Source organism: Stigmatopora argus, chromosome 10, assembly GCF_051989625.1.
Source record: "Stigmatopora argus isolate UIUO_Sarg chromosome 10, RoL_Sarg_1.0, whole genome shotgun sequence".
In the NCBI taxonomy this organism is placed as follows: domain Eukaryota; kingdom Metazoa; phylum Chordata; class Actinopteri; order Syngnathiformes; family Syngnathidae; genus Stigmatopora; species Stigmatopora argus.
The window spans coordinates 10,930,469-10,953,230 of NC_135396.1; the positions used below are offsets into that span (position 1 = coordinate 10,930,469).

The window sequence follows — 22,762 nt, forward strand, 5'->3', positions numbered from 1 at the left end:
ATCTTTCGAATTGTCTAAATGATTTGCAGTAAAGATGGAGGACAAAAAAGCTCTTAAACAAATTGAAACATTAAGAATAAAGACATCTCGCATTTTAGGACACTTTGCTAGTGTGTACGTGCAAGGGAAGGAATGGACAATTGTTGTATGATCTACAGAAGAGGTGTCGAAAGCGGACTTCCAGGGCCACAGCGCGTGCAGGTTTTCTTTTCCAACAATTAAGAAGATACATTTTCACCAATCTGGTGTCTAAAAAGTGTAATCAGTTGATTTCCCTCAGGTACAGCTGGTTTCAGAAGAAACCTCAATGATTAATCTGTATGTGCTGGGTCAGTTGGAACAAAAAACAGCACCCACTGCAGCCCTTTGTGGAATAGTTCGGACAGCCCTGGTCTAAAGAATACATAGAAGTTCACCCTGTGTAGCACAGGCCTCATCTCATTTGAACCCCTTTATCCTCACTTGGGTCGTGGGGGTGCTGGAGCCTATCCCAGCTGACTTTGGGCCAGAGGCGGGGGACACCCTGAATTGTTTGCCAGCCAATCGCAGGGCACAAGGAGACAAACAACCATTCATGTTCACACTCATACCTAGGGGCAAATTAGAGTGTCCAATCAGCCTACTATGCATGTCTTTGGAATGTGGGAGGAAACCATAATACCCGGAGAAAACCCACGCAGAACCGGGCAGAACATGCAAACTCCACAAAGGTGGACCGATCTGGATTTGAACCCAGGTCCCCCACTGTGAGGCCAACACGATAACCACTCAGCCGCCGGGCCTGTAGCACAGGTGTCAAACTGAAAAGAAATGTTATCAATCAGGTCAGGCCATTCTCCTCTGATCTATAGCTTCAACAAGGCTTTTTCGCCCAGAGAAAGGCCACTCACTGAAAGTTTCATCGTTTTCAGATTATTCCCGTAAACCCTGGACATGGTTGTGTGTGAAAATGTCCGCCTGGGACCAATAAACATGCCATGTTCAAAGAAATTTATCTCCTTGCTGATTCTGATGCTCAGTTTGAAGGGCAGCAGACCATCTTGACAAAGACTTCAAGCAATGAGTTTCTGTCATGTGATTGGCTAATTAGAATTTTGCCTTCTCAAGGACGGGTATGTCTAATAAGGTGGCCGTTGAGTGTATATCATCCTATACTTGTAATTTCCAATTATCCTTGCTTTGATTCAGTTTATTTCTTGTCCTCAGCATGCGGCTCAGCAGACAAAAATACATCATTTTTCTTCAAGAAATTACCCTGACATGAAGCAGTTGGTCTGGTATTTAAAACAGGTGCTCTGCACTATAGATCACACAAAGGCTCTCACAACACGCAATCCAAATTTCCCAATATTAACGATATGAGAGTAGTGGTGTAATTGAAGAGGACAAGAAAAACTTGGGAACAGAGGGAAGTCTGGGATCTGGCTGTCCAAAGTGACGTTACAGCTTTTGATTTTAGTCTACACACGATGTTGTCCCCTTGAAGGTGAAGGACATTGCATCTTCTCCTATTCATAAAATACAATAACCAACCATTGGTATCCATTATCCTAATCTATACTGATTGTCCAAATCAGACATTATTATAACCTCCTTTTCTAATTTTAAATAAATTGCTGGGACTGAACCAGCAAATACATCAAAGGAAAGTATGCAGACAATAAAGCTGCAGCCAGATTGCATCATATCTTACTGTCAAAAAGGTTATTGCAGGTATACCCAACAGTGGTGGTAACCCTATGATCTCAGTCAACTACAGTATAAACTCAGCAGGGAAGTCTGAAATTAAACAGCTTCCAGATGTAACAGCTCATACAATTTTTTTTTACCTAATGTTTTTTGACATTATACTGACCCATCCAGTTTTCACACACAAAAATCATAAAATGCATGCTTTATTTCTAACTGCCATGGATAGTCATATGCTACGTATCACAGAGAAAATATTGCAGTTTTCTTTAAAAAAATTGCCTAGTTCAAAAATCTTCTACAGGACAAAATTAATTTAATGAATTCAAATAATATAAAATACTGTATGCAATAATATTAAGTGTAATTATAAATGAATTAAGAAACTATTACAAGGAATCTGATGATGTGTGTCAGAGAGCAGTAACATTTTTTTTAAAAAGTCAATAATCCAAGGCTTTTGATTTGAAGTGACAGTGCACAAGCCTGGTGACACTTTTGGTCTCATTATGTGGGTTGAAACCACCTTTGAAAGAGGACTGCAAAGATGATGGTGTGCAGCTGCTCCTCATAAATGGAAGATTATATCCTTGGTTAAGAGATTTGTCAAAACTGGAAATTTAACAATTAGGCTGACATTTACAAGGTTTTGGATTAGGTGTGCTGAAATTCACTGTAGTCACGCTATGCTCCGGCTGTTGCCCTGCACAATAGTCCAGGTCAAACAAGATGTTTGCCAGTGGAGTACCTTTCAATGCGCAGAGGTACATTGTGTCAGCCATTCATTAACGCTTACAAATGTTTCTATAAGACCAAGGATTCAGGAGACAACTGGAAATAGCAATCCCCTCATGATTTGAATTGAAAAATACCAACAAGAAAAAACAACTACATACTAAACATGCCTCTCTCAACCTAGACTTGTCAACCGTGAATCCACATTCGTCGCTATGGATAATTTAATGGAGTTTATGTGTATGTTTTTGGAACATTAGATGGAGCTTGAGAATAATAAAACCTCGAAAGGCCACATTTGAATTATTATTAAACTCTTACAAAAGTGATGCAGAACAGGTAACCTTTATTATTGCATATTTATTTACTAATGAGGCTAACATAATTATGGTTAATGAATAAAGATATCAATAAATCTAACGCCTCCTAGCTGTAAAACAACATTAAAATGCAAAACAGACTTTCTAACAATAACCTCAAAGTGAACTTGTAAGCATGATGAACATGCCATTCTAGCAATGAGCTGCTATTTGTCCCTGTCAAAATATGGAGTTGAGCCATATTTCACAATTCTAGGTTCAAGAACCACACCATGCATCACATTGAGTACCAATCAGATTGTTTGGCATACTGATTTTTTATGACAGAGCTGGTTAAAATAATACACTATCTAAAATAGAAAACACTTCAGTTTGCAGGAGCCTATTCTATGATATCATATTAGAAGGGTATACCTTGCACTCCTCTAATTCTGGCAACTGTAGCTGTTTAATCAAACAGTGGATAACTCAGTTTACATTTCTAACAATCCAACCTAGTTTGATCATAATTGCGAATGACTCTTTCAATTGCAAGCGAAAACAAATTAAAAGTTGATCGGTGTAGAAAAACAACAAATATGGTTATATTCCACTGCCAGATACCTATAAAGGCTGGGAGCACTTTAGAAGATGACATCAGAGCAATCTAATTGAAGATGTATTAATTGTTATGATCTGCAGCCAAACCCATGACATCATTTCTGATCATGATCTCACCGTGGATATTCGGAAAAAAAACAAATATACGCACTGCAGTGTTATAAAAAGCTTCTTTTTAAAGAGAATACTAAAATGTGCATTTTAATTGTTATGCACATTGTGTAGTGACGGTAGCGCGACCTAGATTTTAAGAAAAGTCTCGGTCAATTGCTTTCAAAAAATCCCTGCCAAAATCAACATCCACTGTATATTGCACTGGAAATGTGGTCATTTACACAAAGTGACTTCCCTGCCAATCTCAGTTAAGGGGTGTAACACACCAAGGGGAACATTCTGTTATCAGGCCGGTACGACATTTGCTTACTTCCTTATCTTTCTCAACACATAGAGTTATGGTCAGATTATATCAGTAAGTGCTTGCGGAAATCAAACGATGGCCAAAAGTTGCTAAAGCGAAATGTAGACAAAAAAAACAGCAACGGAAAATATTTACTGTGCGGCACTGGAGAAAGGGGCTGAAGCAAATCTCAGCTTGGAGGTTTCCAGATATTGTGAGGGTCTGACGGTACAAAAACACCATCAGTACTCTGGAACCATTGTTCAACAGGCGTGGATGTTCGTTGGCGTATACTCAGCCAATCATCACTCACTAATGCGACAGAGGTGTAAGCGCATTCCAATGCCTTCAAAACCACACCTAATCAGAATGTCTATACCGCCCAAGATAATGTAAACCTATAACACACGGTGATAAGGGCAGCTCCTTCAAATGGTGTTTACGTCTCACTAGTGGCTTGGCAATGAGTGTGAGAACATACAATATTGAAAGGTATACAGTAAACGTTATTAATCTGCTCATTAAGGGGACTCTAAATAGTCAGAAATTCCCAGTGCAATCGTGAAAAGTACACTATGACTACAAAGTAATTACGCACAAATATGTATCGTGAGAAACACTAACTCTACTATAATTTAAAGATTTTAATCTTACCTGGTATAGGGCCTTTCCCTCCTTGTCCTATAGTCAGCAACGAAAAAAAAGGTTATAATTTAGTCCACGTGTTGATGTACAATGCGGCTTTTTTGGAGTGGTTAAAAAAGAATGGTAATGGCAATGCCTTGTCATGACCACTGGCAGCAAATTGGAGATTATCAATGATTAGGAATACTAGACTTTTCTTCATAATTTTCATACCTGCTCCTAGGCCTCCAGTGCCATATCCAGTCTGGCCAACAGCTCCTGGCACAAGGCCTCCTGGGCCAACACCTTGCCCCCCACCTCCATAGCCTCCTAATGCCAAGATCAAACATAGACTTATCAGACAGAGATCAGTAATGCTGTCATAGTTCTCATATTGTATTGTTAAAAAACTATGCATGTATTTTGAATAATCAGGCTTGACAGCAGAGGTTGAGACATTTTTCAGCTCTATCACAATATCCTTTCAATATAATTGTTCTCAGCTTGTAGTTACATGACCCTGAATCCCAAGTTGTTTCTGCAGTACTGATCTAATTGAAGTTGAGTTTTGGTCAGTAACTGAACCGCATATCTTTTTTTTTATGTGGGTGTGTGTTTTTTAAGTCATGGGTTTAAAAATAGGTCTAGTGCATAGCTCTTTATAGGGGACTGGATATAATAACAGAGCTATACCAAAAGTGTGTGAAATCAACAACCCAAAAAAAATCGATTTGAGGCAATAGCATTCGTTGAGGTCAATACTGCACACAGCGCTATTGAAAAGTGTCCATCAACAATCATATATTTTCTATACCTCGTATTCTTATCATTCACAGGGTACAATTTGTACTGTCGGATCAAGCCAGATGTATTTGACCATTGCAAAACGCTCTAACGCACACGTGTCAAAGTGGCGGCCCGGGGGCCAAATCTGGCCCGCCGCATCATTTTGTGTGGCCCGGGAAAGTAAATCATGAGTGCCGACTTTTTGTTTTAGGATCAAATTAAACTGAAGAGTATAGATGTATATTAAATTTCCTGATTTTTCCCCCTTTTAAATCAATAATTGTAATTTTTTAATCCATTTTTTCCTGTGTTTTTAGTCCAAAAATCATTTTGTAAAATCTAAAAATATATAAAAAAGCTAAAATAAACAGTGTTTCAGATCTATAAAAAACTGAATATTCATGGCTTTTAATCCAGTTCTTTTAATCCATTTATTAAAAAAACCTTATTATATCTAAAATATTATATATTATATCTAAAATGGTCCGACCATTTGACGTTAAAGCGGCCCGCGAACCAACCTGAGTCTGACACCCCTGCTCTAACGGATTAATACTAAATGCCTCTAATTTTCATACCTGTCAACCTCTGCCGATAACTGCCCTTATAAATGATTATGATTCCCCTTACAAACCCCCAAAAAACCTTACAAACACCGTACGACTTCTTACATACAGTCTGCTTATCACATACTATAGGAAAAGCAACTATAAATATATAAATGGTTGCAGAATTTATTTTCATAATGAAGTATTATTAATGCAATACATAAATAAACAATGAAAAAAAACATTGGATCTTCTATAAATAATCCATACATTTAATGTCATATATTAATTACTCACCGGCTGATTTAGCTGGTTTATAGCCAGCGGGCACTCCTCCTGAAGACCCTTTTAAAAAGAAATTACAGATATTTGAGTTATGACTTCTTTTCTTGTTTTGGGTTATTCTACTGAAATCAGCAAAAACAAAAAGTTGCTATGGTCCCATCATTATGATGTCCATGATAACAATTTTCTTTTAATCTTGGATTTGGTGGTTATTTTGCCTTAAATTGTGAATAGGTAAGAATATAAAGTCTCATCATCATCATCATCATCATCATCATCATCATCATCATCATCATCATCAACATGCCTCATTTACAGAGTGTACAATGCTGATTGGACAAACCATTGACACCGTAGTGAGGTTGGAAGAACACAAACATTGTGCTCCATGCATCTTTTTTCACTTTAGTTTGTGATCCACTGAACAAACTAGTTATGTTTGTTAATCACTTGTGTGCGAGAGGAGACTTTTAGGAATTATACATTTATCCAGCTTTGCTGGTAAGGGAGAGATAAAAAGAACGTTAAGTACAAAAAATGTCAGTGTGTGGCCAATGAACTTATCAGTCCTGGAAAGTGTGCTGCTATAGTTTAATTTTCAACCGTCTATCATTAGAGGAGAAAATTCGTTTTTGTGACTCTGCAGGACCATATCTAAAATTGCCAAGTGGTTTACTCATTTACTATATTCCAAAGTGGATTTAGTTGAGGTTCTCGTTTACTCTCATGCTTTAATAAGTTTTTTTTTATATCTATGCGTCAGTGTGGTAAAATGTCTGATCTGCAGAGCAAGGTTTAGCTGCAAAGAGGCTGTTGTAGTTTATTATTCTAAACTCTTCCAGCAGACTTGGGAGCCTTTGTTACCTGGAAAGAATCCAGTTCCTGGTCCAGCGCCTGTCCCTGCACCAGGTGGTACGTAGACGCCTGTAATACACAGTTTGAGAGCAAAAGGTCAATCTGGATCACTTGCACGTTCCTCCTAAAGTTACATAACGAAAAAATTCATGATTTCATTGGAAAACCAGTTACAGTATGACCATTCAATAACCCCATTTATTATAAACACATTTATCATTCCTGAGCAAGGCATTCAATTTAAGTTTATCTCAGGTCATGACTGTGATGGGCTTACATTGAAAATGAACAGCTCCTGTGAGGATCAAGATAAAACGGGTTGTATCAAAATGAGAGAAAGTTCAGGAGAAAATGTGAGTTTTCATTTTGATGAGGTATTGCGTTTGGAAGGGTCATATTGAAAAGACCCTCAGCCCCCACTTGCAGCACCCCTGGCCTCCTTTCCCATATGATTCCTCAGAGGGTCAGGAAACAACAACATGGATAAAAGAATGTGAGAATGAAGAAAAAAATGACTGCCGTTGTTATGGGACAACTAAGGACAAAATCCAAGGGGACGGGTGAGCTCAGACTCGTGTTACAAAGTTCCATGTTGTGAGGAAGAAAGCTGGTTTGTATAACCATAAACACAACACAAAGGGGAGAATTGTGCAGAGAGGACCACAGTGATTTTGGTTAATGGTCAGTACATGCACAAGAAGGGCAATTAATTAAAAACAAATGTCAAAGGCGTGTGTGCATGTGTGCGTGCGTGCGTGTGTGTGTGTGTGTGTGTTTATTAATGTGTACTGAGAACGCTGCACTTTGTGCAAGGGGTAATGGAAGAACATTACAAGGCATTACTGTTTGAACCAGAGAAATGAAAATGTATGACATAAGCCACCAAGAAAGTGCCAGGGGGAAATCCAAAAATGTAAATATACTCTACAGCACTATAGAACGCTTTCATCAAAAAATTGAGAAATATTTATTTCTGCCATAATAACATCAAAATTATTTTTTATTGTAAAGGTTGAGGTTAGTGCAAAAATGTCAACAGTGAAAAAGTTAGCCATTGACGTGCCTAACATAAAAGCAGACTGAGAAGTTTGCGGTGGGAATTACAACAAGCACTGCATATAATTAGAATGAGGCAAGCATAATTCTGTTACACGAGATGACGCAACATCTCTGTCTAGGAACAAAATTGAATGCATATACAGAAAAAAAGCAAAAGTTTGGAGTCACTCGCTTATATTCCACATTTAAAAAAAACCATAGTACAGTAAGTATGTCTTTAGGTAAAATGTGTATTTCTTGGTGCTATTTATACAACCAATTTAACAAAGGTACCTTATTTCAAAAACCATATAAACTAAAATTGGGCATGCCTATGCAATTGAGAGTTATATAAGTCATGTTTGAAAAATAATTTGAGTGAACAATGTTGTGTGTGTATTTAGTGTCAGTGCCGCAGCCACCATAACAGATGTATGTGTCAGGTGCAGGTAACACCCAAGCAGGGTGGAGAGGTTGTTCCGTCATCGCACAATCAGAAGGATTTCCTGTCTGGACTTTGCGAGCAAGGCAAGAGGGAAACTCTATGCTTCAGTTTTCCTCTGGAGCTACTGTGCAATTTTAACTGAGGGCATCAAGTCCACCGTCTGCCACTATCTGAGCTAATCTGCTGTAGAATGGTTTCATTAAACACATTGCAGCCCTCCTCCACACCTATATTGCCCATTAATTATTCAATGTTGGATTACGAAAATAGGACCCCACAATGCTTAAATTAATGTTGCAGGGCAACAGCTAGGAATGCACCAAAATCACATTTTTTGGCTGAAACCGAAAACTTGAGGGTGGCCTAGTGCCTGACCTGTGTTCAAATCCAGGTCGGTCCACCTGTGTGGAGTTTGCATGTTCGCCCCGGGCCTGCGTGGGTTTTCTCCGGGTACTCCGGTTTCCTTCCACATTCCAAAGACATGCATGGTAGGCTGATTGGACACTCTAAATTGCCCTTAGGTATGAGTGTGAGCGTGAATGGTTGTTTGTCTCCTTGCGTCCTGCGATTGGTTGGCCACCAATTCAGGGTGTCCCCTGCCTTTGGCCTGAAGTCAGCTGGGATAGGCTCCAGCACCCCCATGTGCACACCCTAGTGAGGATAAAGCGGTTCAGAAAACGAGATGAGAGAGGCCGAAAACTCAAAATAAGAGCATGGAGGCCAGAAATGAGGCCTAAATAAAAGTTAAAAATTCCAAAACATCCAGTTTTGGAACTGATAGTTACGTTAAAAAAAAGCGTTTCCAATTGAAAGCATATTTTTAACCACCAAATTTTTGGTGTGTCTACAGAAACAGCCTGGCCATTTGAGCCAACATTTCTTGTGATGATTTTTATCTGAGGGTTATTGATGAGTTGTAAAGGCCATGCGGGAATGATTTAAACCTGTTTACTCTAAAGGCCTCTTGTGATTCTGGCTTATTTAACCTAGAAATCTTGATAAGAACCTGCTTGTCCAGGGGTTGTTTGCTAAACTCTTTAAAATAAAAATAAATTAAATGAAACAAAATCTGCAATAGGGAAAAGAAAAGCAATTGAGATAACTTTCTCATGGATGGGAAATTGGCTCTATTAGCAGAAATAACTATATAAGGAAAACTTCACTTGATATTGTAAGTACTATATGAGGAACACCTTCATTCGATTCCTCATACTGAATGATGACTGACTAGCAAAGGGTTAGGAAGTTATAAGTCCAAACTTGTTTTTGAATTTAGTCATGGCAATGACGTTTTTTCTCCCGTAGTTGCCTCCCATGTTAATGAGAGTTTTCACAATTGCTCTTTGTGACCTTTAAGAGTGCCATTTTTGTTCAAAGCAAGCAAGCAACCCGAGTAATGGGTCTTTTAAGAACAGCATGTGTGGTTGCTTAATAACAACTCATGCATTGAATAGCTGAGAAGCGAATGGAACAGTTTTCATTGAGAAAACACACACACACTTTGCTTTGCCAGGCAGCCTCACAAAAGTTAATAACAGTATTCCCTCTATTGTTCTGTCCAAATCTGCTTGTAATCATTAAGTGGCACAGACACATCAGTACAAAAATCAACCCCTAATACTTGCTCTCCGCAGCCAATTTATAGAACCAGATGAAATCTTTTAACAACTAAATGACCTATTTAGGGCAGCATTCACACTAATCCAGATCCCGATTGCGGCAAAGCAAACCATGGGGATCCTGGCACCCTTACATTATCAACCATGTGATTGCTGTCCTGTCCTACTATATCTGTAACTCCTGACAATGCCTGTTGGATTAGGAAGTGTCACAGTGTGAGGAACATTAAAAAAAATGTACACACTCATCTTATCAAGACACTCCAATCAGGCTCTCCATTTCTGACAGAGAATCAGTGTGAGCTATGCACTGGAAAAACAGGCATCATGAGGGCGTTCGGGTGATTATGTGTGTTGATTCAAACATTTCTAAATTTACCTGAAAGGGGACCTTTTTAAACCTGGGTTAAAATGCAGGTCTTTGTCGAAAAGTACAAATTCAGTTAAAGTCCTATAGTCAACAGTAATAAGAGAAGTAAAGGGTAGGAAGTATAGATAATTCAAAGAATGTAGGGAGAAAAAGTAGTAATAGATATTTGTTTTTGGTTACTTGCCTGCCATCCACAGTAAGTATTATTATAACTCTGTTTCTATTTAACGAAAAGCAGGCTTTTTGAATAATCTTCATTTATAATGTACTTTATATGAATACAACTCTATATTTTACATCCCAGAGCTTCATTTATAAAGCTATTAAGAACAGACCTTAATCCAAACCAGCAGTCTTAACCCTGAGACACCTTTCACAGTAGTCATGGTGGTGAGAAAATCTATTTGCCAAAATGTTAACGGCTGCTGGCTACTACTGTGGAGACTCCAGCCAGAGGACATTAGCTTTAAAATGTAAAATTGAAAGCTGTGGATAAAATTATCAAATCTACCAGGATTTAAACTATACACAGCCAGGGACTAGCGGACGTACTGTGAATGTTCATAAAGGTTCTTTTACAACAGTCAGGCCAAATCATTCAAGGATTTTAAGCAGGGTCTTGGCTACACAAGTTAAGTCACAAGGCTGCTAAATGTCAACAAATTGCATATAAAGAAAGGGAGAAACATGTATCATGAGCTCTGATGATGCTTTCTCTGATTCCACAGTGGAATTGATGAGCACTAATTGCCTCTAACACGAGCCATAATTTGGAATGACATTTGGATTCATTCTTTATCAAGACCTTGGGAATCAGCCAGAAGTCCCGAACTAATGTTGGAATCCCTCATGTTTTTGGACAGCAAGGATATGTGGTACAATCTCTATTGATTGGTTGAAATGAACCAAAGTGAATTCCACTAGGGGGAAACCGAGATGCAAATAGGATAGTGATGTCATCAAACTAACCTTTTCCTTTTCGTCCACAGAAATGTGGCGAGCATGGTAGATTATTTATGTTAAGGTATATGGGATTGATCCTTTGTGTTAGGTCAAAAGTGGAAACCACTTCATTTTTTTTTTTTTTTTTAAATAGTTCAACTTTCTGCTAGAATTGGAGTCATATAATAGATGTAATGTTTTTTTTTTTAAATCAAGAAAAGTTATGGAAAGATAAAATCTCTATACTATATCTAACTAGACTTGCATATATTAAGGTCATTGCGGAATTGGAGGAAATTTTAACAACCTATCCTTGAATTTTTAATTATTCATGTACAAAATACTATAACATGCCGTTTCTGAATAAATCTACTTGTCCAGAGACAAAATCTAAAAAAAAATCGTATAAAAAAACAATACTTGAAAGGGATGCTTGAAAATAATTTTGAAAATACCAAATAAGTCTGGAGTACCCCTTTTAAAGACAATTCAAAGACCAAATTGAATCTTGAAATAAACTAGTTCAAATTCAATTTAAGTTTAATTTTGGGTTTTTTGTTCATTTGTGTCAGTGCTGGCTCTTATAACTGTCGGAAGATTATTTTTCCCCACAACCATAATATTTAAAATTGACAATTACATGCAGCCCTCAACAAAAGTGCAACTCGATTAGCATCTCTTTTTTTTACTAATGTTAGAAGAAGAGGCAAGTAGTGAATTGGATGACACACTATAATTGACACCATTAGCAATTTTCCAGAGTGGGTGGAGAAAATATACATATTGCCTTGCTTTTATTGATCATACTTCTTATATTATTACCCAGTGAACTTTAATTGAATGCAACCCTGTTATGCATATGTATGTCCAGATAAGGAAAGGACAACACCCCTTTACCTATGTATATGCAAATAAGTAAGTTATTGACTAAAGTTCTTGATTTAAGTTTCTTGATTTTTAACATTAGTATGGATTTTCAACCCTGTTACTGCAATTACATGAATTTAGCCATATTACGAATCTATGTCTAGTAGAAAAACAGTGAAGTGAATGCTTATTTTCAAGGGTTTTGAAGGCAAAATGTCCTCCAATTCGGGAAAGACCCAGTTTATTCTTGCCTAGTTTTTTCCTGCGCATGCTAAATCTGTTTTACTTGTCGACATGAAATATTCATACATGCCTTTAGCTCGGTCATAATTTAAACAAGCGTGCTGTGCACTCCAATCGAGTGCAATGGAGTGCTAAAAATGTTCATTTTATTCCTAGATACTTGACCCTAGAACAAGGCTTGTGTTTTTTTCTCCCCACCAGTTTTAGTGCACACACAGATGGAGTTAGTTTGAGGACCATATGATGTTATGGGTGGATTTAATAAGGACTCTGAATAAGTTCAGCCAATACTGATAATTACCGCTCTCTGACCTGCTACATAGTTTGATGACAAACCAGGGCTGGATACAAGGCAGCCAGCTTGTAGAAATAGATACTTTATATGGACGAATACCTGACTTTTGCCATCAAATTATGCAATCTTCCTACATATGAAGTGCCAAAAGGATAAGGATGAGAATTCAGAGAGTGTAAAACCCCCATAAAGGAAGCCATGTTTCCACATAATCCTTATAATTCTGTCGGGACAGGGAGGGACCACCACAATTCTGAGTATATAAATGTTTGATGATTGATGTTCTCCAAATTTAATAGTTCCTTTCTTGGCCTGAGTTTCCTACCTCCACTGAGATGAATGAAAAAGCATCCAGATGAAAACAGATGCTGTGATATGACAACATGTATGCTAAAATGGATCTCAGAGATACAATGTAACTTGGTATGTATTATTTTGTACCGAGTTTAAATCTGATTTGAATTTTTGTTCTTCAGTGGTGCTCAGACATGGAGAGAAAGTTTGCCTAAATCAATGTAGTGTAAAAAGGGATGAAAAGTAAACTCAGACTGAGTGAGAGTGGGAGGAAAGGCATGTGAGCACAATGTCTTTCTCTGTCTGTAAAAGATAAGCTGTAAAGTCAAATGGCTCTTGAAATGAACCCTGTAAAAAGGTATGGGTCTTCTTTTAGGTGGTTTTGAATTCAATTGATTCTTTGTAAATCTGGCAGATTCAAGCTGTCAATATGGACACTAACACTCCCTGTGTCCATCTGCCTGGGAGTCCACCAATGACACATTGTCTCACCCACTTGTTACAGCTACACACATGGTTTAAAGTATATACACTGTCTGTATTTGTGTATGTCTGAGGTGAATACCTACAAAGATGTTTAGGTTCTAAAAAAAAGTGTATAATTAAACAAGAATACTGGCAACTGTTGAAAAAGGTATTGTATATATGGATGCATGTGGAGCTGCTGTTGCTTCCGTTTAATGTCAAATTGGCAATAAAAAAGTCATTGAGACATCTGATCGTTATGATAGAAAAAGAGAACTAGGAGAAAAAGATAGCTGTCTGAAAAAAAACACACTGCTTGAATGAGAAATTTAACACAAAGATAAAAAAATACAAGAAAATAATGTTTGGTTTCACTGAAGATTAGACTCCTCTAGGTTTGTGAGTTTTGCACTCATTTTGTGACAATGAGATCTGAGTGTTAATGGTTGTTTGTGTTTATATGCTAATTATCTTGACATATTCCCAATCTCGTGTGGATGCCTTTTCCCTGTTATGTGAGACAGTACCCAAATTCCATTGTACAATGACATGATTTTAAATCTAAATGATCTTCAATTCTATCACACAAGAGAAATTTGCATGATTGTAGAGCTTCATTATAGCATGAAAGAGGTTTCTAACAATTTACCTTACCAAGAACTCACCAAAACGAACCACTAGTATTGGTAAATTAATCAAGTATGCTCCACAGAGGCATTAATGACACAGCTGACCCTCTTTTGGTTGTCCAAGTGTGTGATCAGTTAATCTGTAGATACATTAGATACTCAAAAGAGCATTCAAATTTCAAATCCATTAATTATCAGAGAAATTAATGACCTTTCATACAAATCCCTATCCTTGTAACTGGACTAGACTGTGGATGGATCCTGCACTAATGTATTCTTGTAGTAGACAGTGTGACACATTTTTTCGAGCATGCAGAGATAATGTCTTAGATAATTGAGAGAGTTTTGGATTGTTGTCAAAGTGCTTGGAAATGATTCAGCACATTTGTTATCTGAGACGACTTTAAATGAGTGTAGCCTTTTATGGACAGAAATGCATTACATTTTGTTTTAAAAGGGAGATAAATCAATGAAATATCAACAGTTTTGTATGTGACAAAATCTTAATTGTACGAATTTGATCGATTGGTTGATGTTATAATCGGATATACCAAGAAAGTTAATAGCTGGTTAACATGACATAATTGCATTGTATGTGTTTAAGTTTTAATTCAAAAAATACATAAAAGTAGACATTGGATAGGTCAGTGTAAAAAAAAAAATTCAAATCCTAAAAAGAATGACTTTAAAACTTTCTTCTGGTGTAAAAGATTAAAAAAATCACAAGCTTGCACCTGTTCCTTTTGACTGAGACTTCAGGCGATCTGGGACACATGCTTACCTCCTTGCAGAGAGGGTTGAATCACTGCTACGAAGAAGAGTCCATGAAGGAGCAGCTGAACCTTTCCGTTAGCCATCTCGCTCCCAAATGCAACACCCCTCTCCAGATGAGCTGGTTTTATTCTCTGCTACCTAATTAACACAAATAGAGGAGCAACCGGGGAAAAAAAGGAGAACAATGTGCGATTAAAAGTCGGCAAAACCTCAGTTTCAATGGATCACTTTGCTTTTTTCCCTCCTCCTTGTCTGTTGTTGCTGTTTTTATTCTGGTCACTCTTGCCAGCAGTACTAGTACTGTTGCCAGCAAGGACAGAGGGTGGGGGGAGAGGGAGAGAAACATTTAGTGGAAGAGAGCAAGTCCCCCATCATGAAGGAATTGAACTATTTGCCAAACACTTGCATGGATACAAAGCATACTTATCTGAGAGCGTCAGCTATAAGTCTGAGGAACAGCGACCCACATAGCCTGACAATTACCTCTGAAACATCTTTACGGACATCTACAGTTGCTTTGATTTGTCATCTTACCACTGGTACTCGGAAAATGTAATTACTGTAAATATGAGACCTTATGAAATCACCTTCAGCACGAGGAAGCAGCAATCAGAGGGACCTAGTGGCTGGCAGTCCACATGTGGAAGGAAAGCCGTCTTGGAGGTAGTGAGGACACAATTGGCATAGAGCACAGATAAGAATACCAATTGAATGAAACACACCTGCCTGTCCGGTGTCGTAATTCTGAGAGTTTGCGAAAGTAATGGCAACTGTCAGTCTGTTAACCAGAATCATAAGTTGAAGCAGCGGCACTTTGATCCATTGAGACTGGAGAGAATGTCTGACAGCAGTGCAGAGCATAAACACATTGTTCTTGTAAATCATTCCTAAAGCACAGTGTGCAAAGTGGTGCCAGAACATGATGACCGCCGTGTGGATTAGAAACCACCAGAATCAATTAAAACAATGATCGAACTATTTGGGCAGCAGAGGACGTTATCTCTCAAATTCCGCATTTCCTTTAATCGCTTCACTTTAGCGGTTGGAACAGCGCATCATTTTCGGCATCCTCCTTTAACATCAAACTGTCCTCATATCTTCCCTCACTATGTCTTTTAACTTTCTCTTAGCCATTTCTCAAGTTGTCTCGCCCAAACAGATCCATTCTTCTCATCCTTCTGCCAGTGTAACTATTCGGCCAAAGGTCTTGAGACACTTGATTGTTTAGCAGGAGGAGAAAGTGTCTCAAATCTTTTAACCGTGGTTGTACTCACTATTTCCATTCCCAAACCATTTAAATTAGCTTCTTAAAGTTTCATGCCCAAATCATCTAACCTTGGGCTCATCTTTAATCCGATCCAATCAAATCACTCCAGAAAGAAAAAAAAAGAAAACCTTCCATTTTATTTCTTCATCCAGCTGTGATTCCTGTTGCCTCTTCAGTGGCTGTAATCCATCTGTAACACTAAGGCCACCTTTACCACGGTTTTATGAACTTTTCTCTTTTATCCTAGGAGACATCACCTACCACATAACACACCTGGCAATTTCCTCCAGCTACAAACCGCTTGAATATGTTCATAGACCTTTTTTTCTATCCAATCTTGCTCTGACCTGATAAGTACTGTATTTGAAGTCCAAACCCTTGCTTTGTGTTCCGCCTCACATAGTCAAAGGGGATACATGTGTTCTGTATCCCCCTTGACTCTCATTCATCCACATATGTTCAGTCAACAGTCCTCTCTTTTCCAGCACTTGATTTGCCTTTAGAAATGATTGTCCAGATGCTCCCGTGTTGTCTCTCATGAGGGTTCAGAAATATTGTATGTTTTCTCTGGAGTCATGCAGTTGAACTGTCAATGGGTGCACAATGCTGGACTCAAATGGATGAGAGAAAGTGAGAAGTTTTGAGCAACAGTTTGTTTTCCTGGCCTGTATCCACAGGCCAGCTTCAAAGCACAACAAAAACAAGTGGTAACAAAAGCTTGTCAAAAGCAAGACCAAGGGACAAAAACATAAGGCAATGTTACATGGACCCAGTGACATATGGGTTCTAGGATGACACACTGGCATAAGACAATCAACAAGAGGGGTGTACAGGGACTAGGGCTAACGAATCTCCGGTGATTAGAAGAAACAAGATAAGACCGACAAGTTGTACACAGAATGACAAGGCAACCCACCAAAATAAAACAGGATGTCGACCAACACACTAAATCAATCCTGCTGACAGTCGCGCATACCAAAAGGACTTTGGCAAAAAAATATTCATAGTAATGTAATGTTCTTCAAGGATCTTTCATAAGGGGTAAATAATTGAATTTATAACAGAAAAAGATCCTATTCTGTTCACAAAATAAAATAAAAGATTTATTTTACTTTGAGAACAGAATAGAATATTCTGTTGCCATAAACCTAATAATTGTGAGTTATCGTAAGGTTCTTAGACTTGATGCTCACAAGAAATTCCAGTGAGGGTTGGTCATCAAATTCTCTCTGGGATTGGTTGCCACAAACAACCTCCAAGTGTGAATAGCGCTTCTAATCCTATTAGGAAATGTGGGCAAACATTTTAAACAGAAGAAAATGACTTCATCAGATGTCATGGTGACTGCAGTTCATAAGGTGAAATCTAATCATTCAATTTGGAGCATAGCTAAGGACTTACGTGCATATGAATTCCAGAACAACAGCACGATATTGCCCAAAAATAAATTCTATGCAAAGATGTTTCCTGTTCATGTTTCATTAAGATTCAATGACTTATTCAAGAGAACTCGGTCAGTTTTGAAAAGTTATCTAGCAGGAAGCAGAGTACACCATGAACTAGTTGCCAGTCAATCTGAGTAAAACGACTTGCACATATAATAAATATATTTCCTGTAGCGTAATGATTGCACAGAGCAGTCAAGTAGAGGGTTGGTGATTAGCTTTGAAGTTGTGCAAGATAAAGATTTAAACTAATGCCTCTAAAATGATAAACCAATAGAGTATTCCAAGACTAATATCCCATTTGCACTTGCTATAACTCCATTGTATCACAGCAGGACACACAATCGATTCCAAACTCCACAATAACTGATTCACTTTGTCTTAAATTCTAACCGTTAGTCTGGAACTACGTCAGTGCTGGCAACAATGTTATTGTCCATAGTTTTGCTATCGATTTGGAATTTGAAATAGGACAGAGTAGATGTACTTTTTACTGGCGCATGCTGCAGACAAAGTCATTACTCCAACTGAAACAAATTTGACAGACCTGCGTGTTGTACAGTACTTTCCAAAACACACAGCATTCGTCATAGTAGTGGCATCCACTGTTAGTGTTCATACTTCCTCATGCTGATTTATGGAATGTTAGGCCAAAACTCCGTTGTTCAGACTAAATACAAGGTTCATTTTATTTGATTAAGAATTGAGATCTTATGTACTCAATTCCAGAACAAACTCATCTATTCGAGGTTACTTCAATCACTGTCTGATAATTCTAATTCTCTAGGTGTGTTATTCCAGCTTTCGTCCAAACCACGGTGCCGTCGTTTTCACACATAAATCGAACTGCACCATGCTCCGTTTGGAAGTGAGTCGAGACCACCTCTCCGGCGAGGCCTCGGACTGGCTGTTTGGTCGGCACTACAGTTCGAATGTTTGTATTCACCACACTGTATTATGAACATTTTAGGTTTGGTCTGGTCCAAACACAGTAGGTGCGCATACGTCCTAAGTGTAGTGACCCAATAAAGGCTGCACAAAAAGCATATGGACCCTTCAACTCTGGCCAGAAATAGTAGACCAGCACTTGCGGTGGTGTGCATGATAATTATAGCTTTAAGTCGTTTTCAGTTTTTATGTTTTATATTGAATGGCTATGTTTTTTTTGTTTTTTGTCTGATATACAACACTGGAATTGGTTGGTTGAAAAAAATGGTTGCATCGCCAAATATTAAAGAGTTTCCACAATTATAGGTTCTAAAACTCTAAATCAACATAAAAGATATCCTGTCCTAAGTGTTGTAAGTCAATGGTACGAATAATTCAGTTGCACCGACGTGTAGAAATTATTCCTTCAACAACAAGTCCGTACAGAATGGAAAAGATTGTCAACACTATTTTCAGGTGAAATACGAAATTCATATTGTTAACATAAGAACATCCAGTCAATGTAGTATTTATTATAAATACATATGCAGCATTGGCTTTAACTAGGTTTCCATTTTGTCTAGATTTTTTCCACACTCGCTCATATGTTTCAGTTATATATTTTTTTCTATAAGTGAGACATGCAAGAATGACCCCGTACTAAAATATACTGAACATGACATAATTAAGTTAAAAAGAAAATAAGGTGGCAGGCTGAATATATAAAACGTGTTTGGAGACCTAGTTAATCTTTCAGAGGTGTTATATACCTTCACAGGATTTATGACATTTAATCAAACAATTCAACTCATTTTACTCAAAGTCCCACTGTAGCAAGTTACCACATTCTCAACCAATCACAGCTATTCATAATATTCCGAACACAAACATTGCATGAAATAACAGACTCACGTGATTGCAGTAAATCAAGAATAAGAAACCAAAACACAGGGTGCATTGACTAAATGCTGTAGTCTGCATGTGACTATTCTTTCCATGTTTGATTTGTGACAAATTGAGGCACAAGTGTATTCTGGACGAGAAAAGTGTTTGTACTATTCCATTCGCTACCTATTTACGCGCAGTCTGGTCCCCTTCCTTTGGACAAGACTGAATGTTGGTTTTGTCAAAAAGAGTCTGATTAAACGGAACAGTGAAAAATAGGGGGAGGTCAAACTGGACTTTATAGCTCTGTAAATTGGTACTGTTTTATGGCTGTCGTGTTTGGGCAATGGAATATTGGTATTTACATTAACCATGCATTATCATACATGTATTTAGAGCCTGAAACAACATTCTTTATTCAATAAAACTCTCTCTTTCTCTCTCTGACACAAGCATGAGGTCACATGGGATGAAGCCTGCATCTGCTCTCTGAACAAAAACACATTATCTGTATTGGTAGTATCTTAAGGCCTCCATTACTCAACTTATTTTTTTTCAACGGCAGCCAGTGGTAAATACTCTGTATCTCTCTACTTATCTTCAACCATGTTCAAATGACAAGTGCACATTCACAGAAAGTGCTGTTTACGTCTTGTTTTCATCTTTGTCGTGGGCACCACATGTAGCATTAGAGGAAAATTGCTGTGTAACAAAACAATAAGACCTTGTTCACTGGTTGCCTGTTCACATTTTCCTGTGGGATGTTGTACTGGATAGTTGATGAGATAGTTATCATGCAGATGGCCACACAGTGACGCTGGCCCCACTCTGCTGGACAGCTCTTGTTCAACATAGGAGTGTTTCCACTAAGTGCCACATTAGAATTTTATTTCCAAGAATCCTGTTTGAATTAGAAACCCTGATTTCTCTTGCATTTCTATAACAGAGTACACAGTTGTACACTGTAGCCATGTGATGACGTCATTAACTAGAACTGTGGTGTATTGTGTGGATTGTAGGGCGCTGAAAGTTCCACTGAATGGTTTTGTGCTCTCCTCCAAGAAATTTCCCGAATACGGGATGAAATAAAGTTCTAACCTAACCTAACCTGTCTCATAGAAAATCTGGCTTTGTGTGCAACTCTAAATTATTGGAGTTGCTACGCCATTGGATAGTGGCGAGGACCTCGGAATCCCGCCTGGAGGCAGACGGCAACATCTCTCTGGTAATCATTTGTGCTTACAAGTGAGCATTCAATATTTCCCCCAGGAAAATGGCAACCAAAGACAGTGGTGAGAAACAGAATAGAATGCTGAGAATTGAAACAAAGCAACAATTAATAAGAAAAGTGTTTCGAGAAATTTTGTATAAAGTATGTATGAGGTTTTTTTCCAGTATTTTTTACCCAACCAGATTTCATGTATCTTAAAGAAAATCATCAAAATGACTTTACAGGATCCTTGAGGGTAACATTGGGGGTCATCGGAAGTGTTGCACGGATTGACTGGAATTCAGTTATTTCTTATGGAGAAAATACATTCATAATAAGAGTACAGTGGTACTTGAATACGAAATTTTCAGGTTACAAAAGACTATAAAGGATGCCCGTTGGGCCACTTGTGGCCCTCAAATCGTACAATGCTCAAGTCTGCTTTGGTATGATGTTGGCGATGTCTAGGCCCAGTTTCCAAAAGTGTTATTCTACAATTGAAATGTTTTCATTCAGTTTTCAATGGCAGTCAGTGGTAAATACTCTATTATCTTCTCTTACACAGACCCCAAATAATGATAATTATCTTTGGCTTTTTTTTAAAGAAAAACAACATACTGCCAGGTGAGTAATGTCATGCAGCAGTACATTGAGACTATTTTTCTGACATGGAAAGTCACACACTAGGAAATTGGCCCATTTTCAAAGATTGATATACTCACCCAGACTGATCTCCAGATGGGGTACTGAACTTCAGGCACCAGGGGAAAACTGACAATCTTTTTCAAGGACCCAGACCTCCAGACCAGAGTGACGAATTTTTTGGCATTAACATTTTGAAGAACAATCTGGAGGAGAGCAATTGAGCAGAACATCCAAGTTTATGTATGTCCAACTAGTTTAATGAATGTGATTGAGTCCAAGTGAAAAAAACTCCCAGAATGAAAAAAACACGTGCAAGTCATAATGGTTACCATTAATGATTTGTTGTTTAAAATGACATTCCCAAATAATTGGGTTCATTCTTTTGAAAATGAAACATTGCGACTAAAAAATGACATAAATATGAAACATCATTTAAGCACGTCCTTTAAGTTGCATGATTTTGTTCTTTTGGCTAGTCACAGCGATTAACAATTACGTGATAGGCTTTGACCTAATCTACATCATGTATAAAGTTAATATATGTGGTCATAAAAATACTTTAAATGGACCAATTTGTTTTTATAATGAGCTAAAGATCATTCCTCATGTATCATAGAAGCCTGTTTTCATTCTCTTTCTGCTGTTTCAATTTAATAAAGCTTTGGCTGAAAAAAAAAAACATGATTTACCTTATAAGCACAATAAACCAACAATTGTTCTCTGGATGTCGTTTTCCTTTCATCAAAATTATATTACATACATTGTAAATCAATTTTCAATATAACCCTTTCTCATAAAAAATTGATTGGAGTTTAACCAAAAAAACATCTGATTTGAAAAAGGTAATAGAGAGTGTCCCTAGATTTTAAATGTTTTAAACAATTGTTGAATCATGTTTCAATGTGTACCTCCGGATGGTGTAGAGCACAGGTGTCAAAGTGGCGGCCCAGGGGCCAAATCTGCCCCGCCGCATCATTTTGTGCGGCCCGAGAAAGTAAATCATGAGTTCTGACTTTCTGTTTTAGGATCAAATTAAAATGAAGAGTATAGATGTATATTAAATTTCCTGATTTTCTCCCTTTTAAATCAATAATTGTAATTTTTTAATCCATTTTTTCTGTGTTTTAGTTCAAAAAGGGCCTTTAATCCAGTTCATTTAATCCATTTATAAAAAAAAATATCTAAATATTATATCTAAAATGGTCCGGCCCACATGAAATCGAGTTGACGTTAAAGCGGCCCGCGAACCAACCCGAGTCTGTCACCCTTGGTGTAGAGGTTCACTCGCTTGACTCGGGTGCAGGAAGGTGCGGGCTCGAATCCCGCTAGTGGTGGTATTATTATGAGTGCAGGTGGTCGTTTGTCTCTCTGTTTGTCCTACGGCTGACTGGCGACCAGTCTGGGTGTAGTCTGTATCTCGCCCAAAGTCGGCTCCGGCGAGCCCAGCAACTCTTACGAGGATGCCCAGTACGGAAGATGAATGAATGAATGTTTGAATGTGGCCTTATCAGAGTTCTCAGGCTTTTGGTTAAGCTATCAGATTTTGGAATGTTTGATATACGA

General features: G+C 38.0%; 1 protein-coding gene across 1 annotated transcript in view; it reads right to left on the minus strand.

The window, feature by feature from the left end:
• The window catches only part of elna (elastin a), a 42,642-nt gene extending 27,520 nt beyond the window's left edge, over window positions 1-15,122 (minus strand). Inside the window, exons 1-6 of the mRNA XM_077611657.1 lie at window positions 15,030-15,122; window positions 14,828-14,958; window positions 6,849-6,908; window positions 5,997-6,044; window positions 4,600-4,695; window positions 4,396-4,422 (exon numbers count right to left, since the gene is read on the minus strand). Of these exons, the coding sequence (XP_077467783.1) occupies window positions 4,396-4,422; window positions 4,600-4,695; window positions 5,997-6,044; window positions 6,849-6,908; window positions 14,828-14,903 (307 nt within the window). The 5' untranslated portion in view covers window positions 14,904-14,958; window positions 15,030-15,122. The remainder of the gene's footprint in view (window positions 1-4,395; window positions 4,423-4,599; window positions 4,696-5,996; window positions 6,045-6,848; window positions 6,909-14,827; window positions 14,959-15,029) is intronic.
• Between the last annotated feature and the right edge of the window lie 7,640 nt (window positions 15,123-22,762).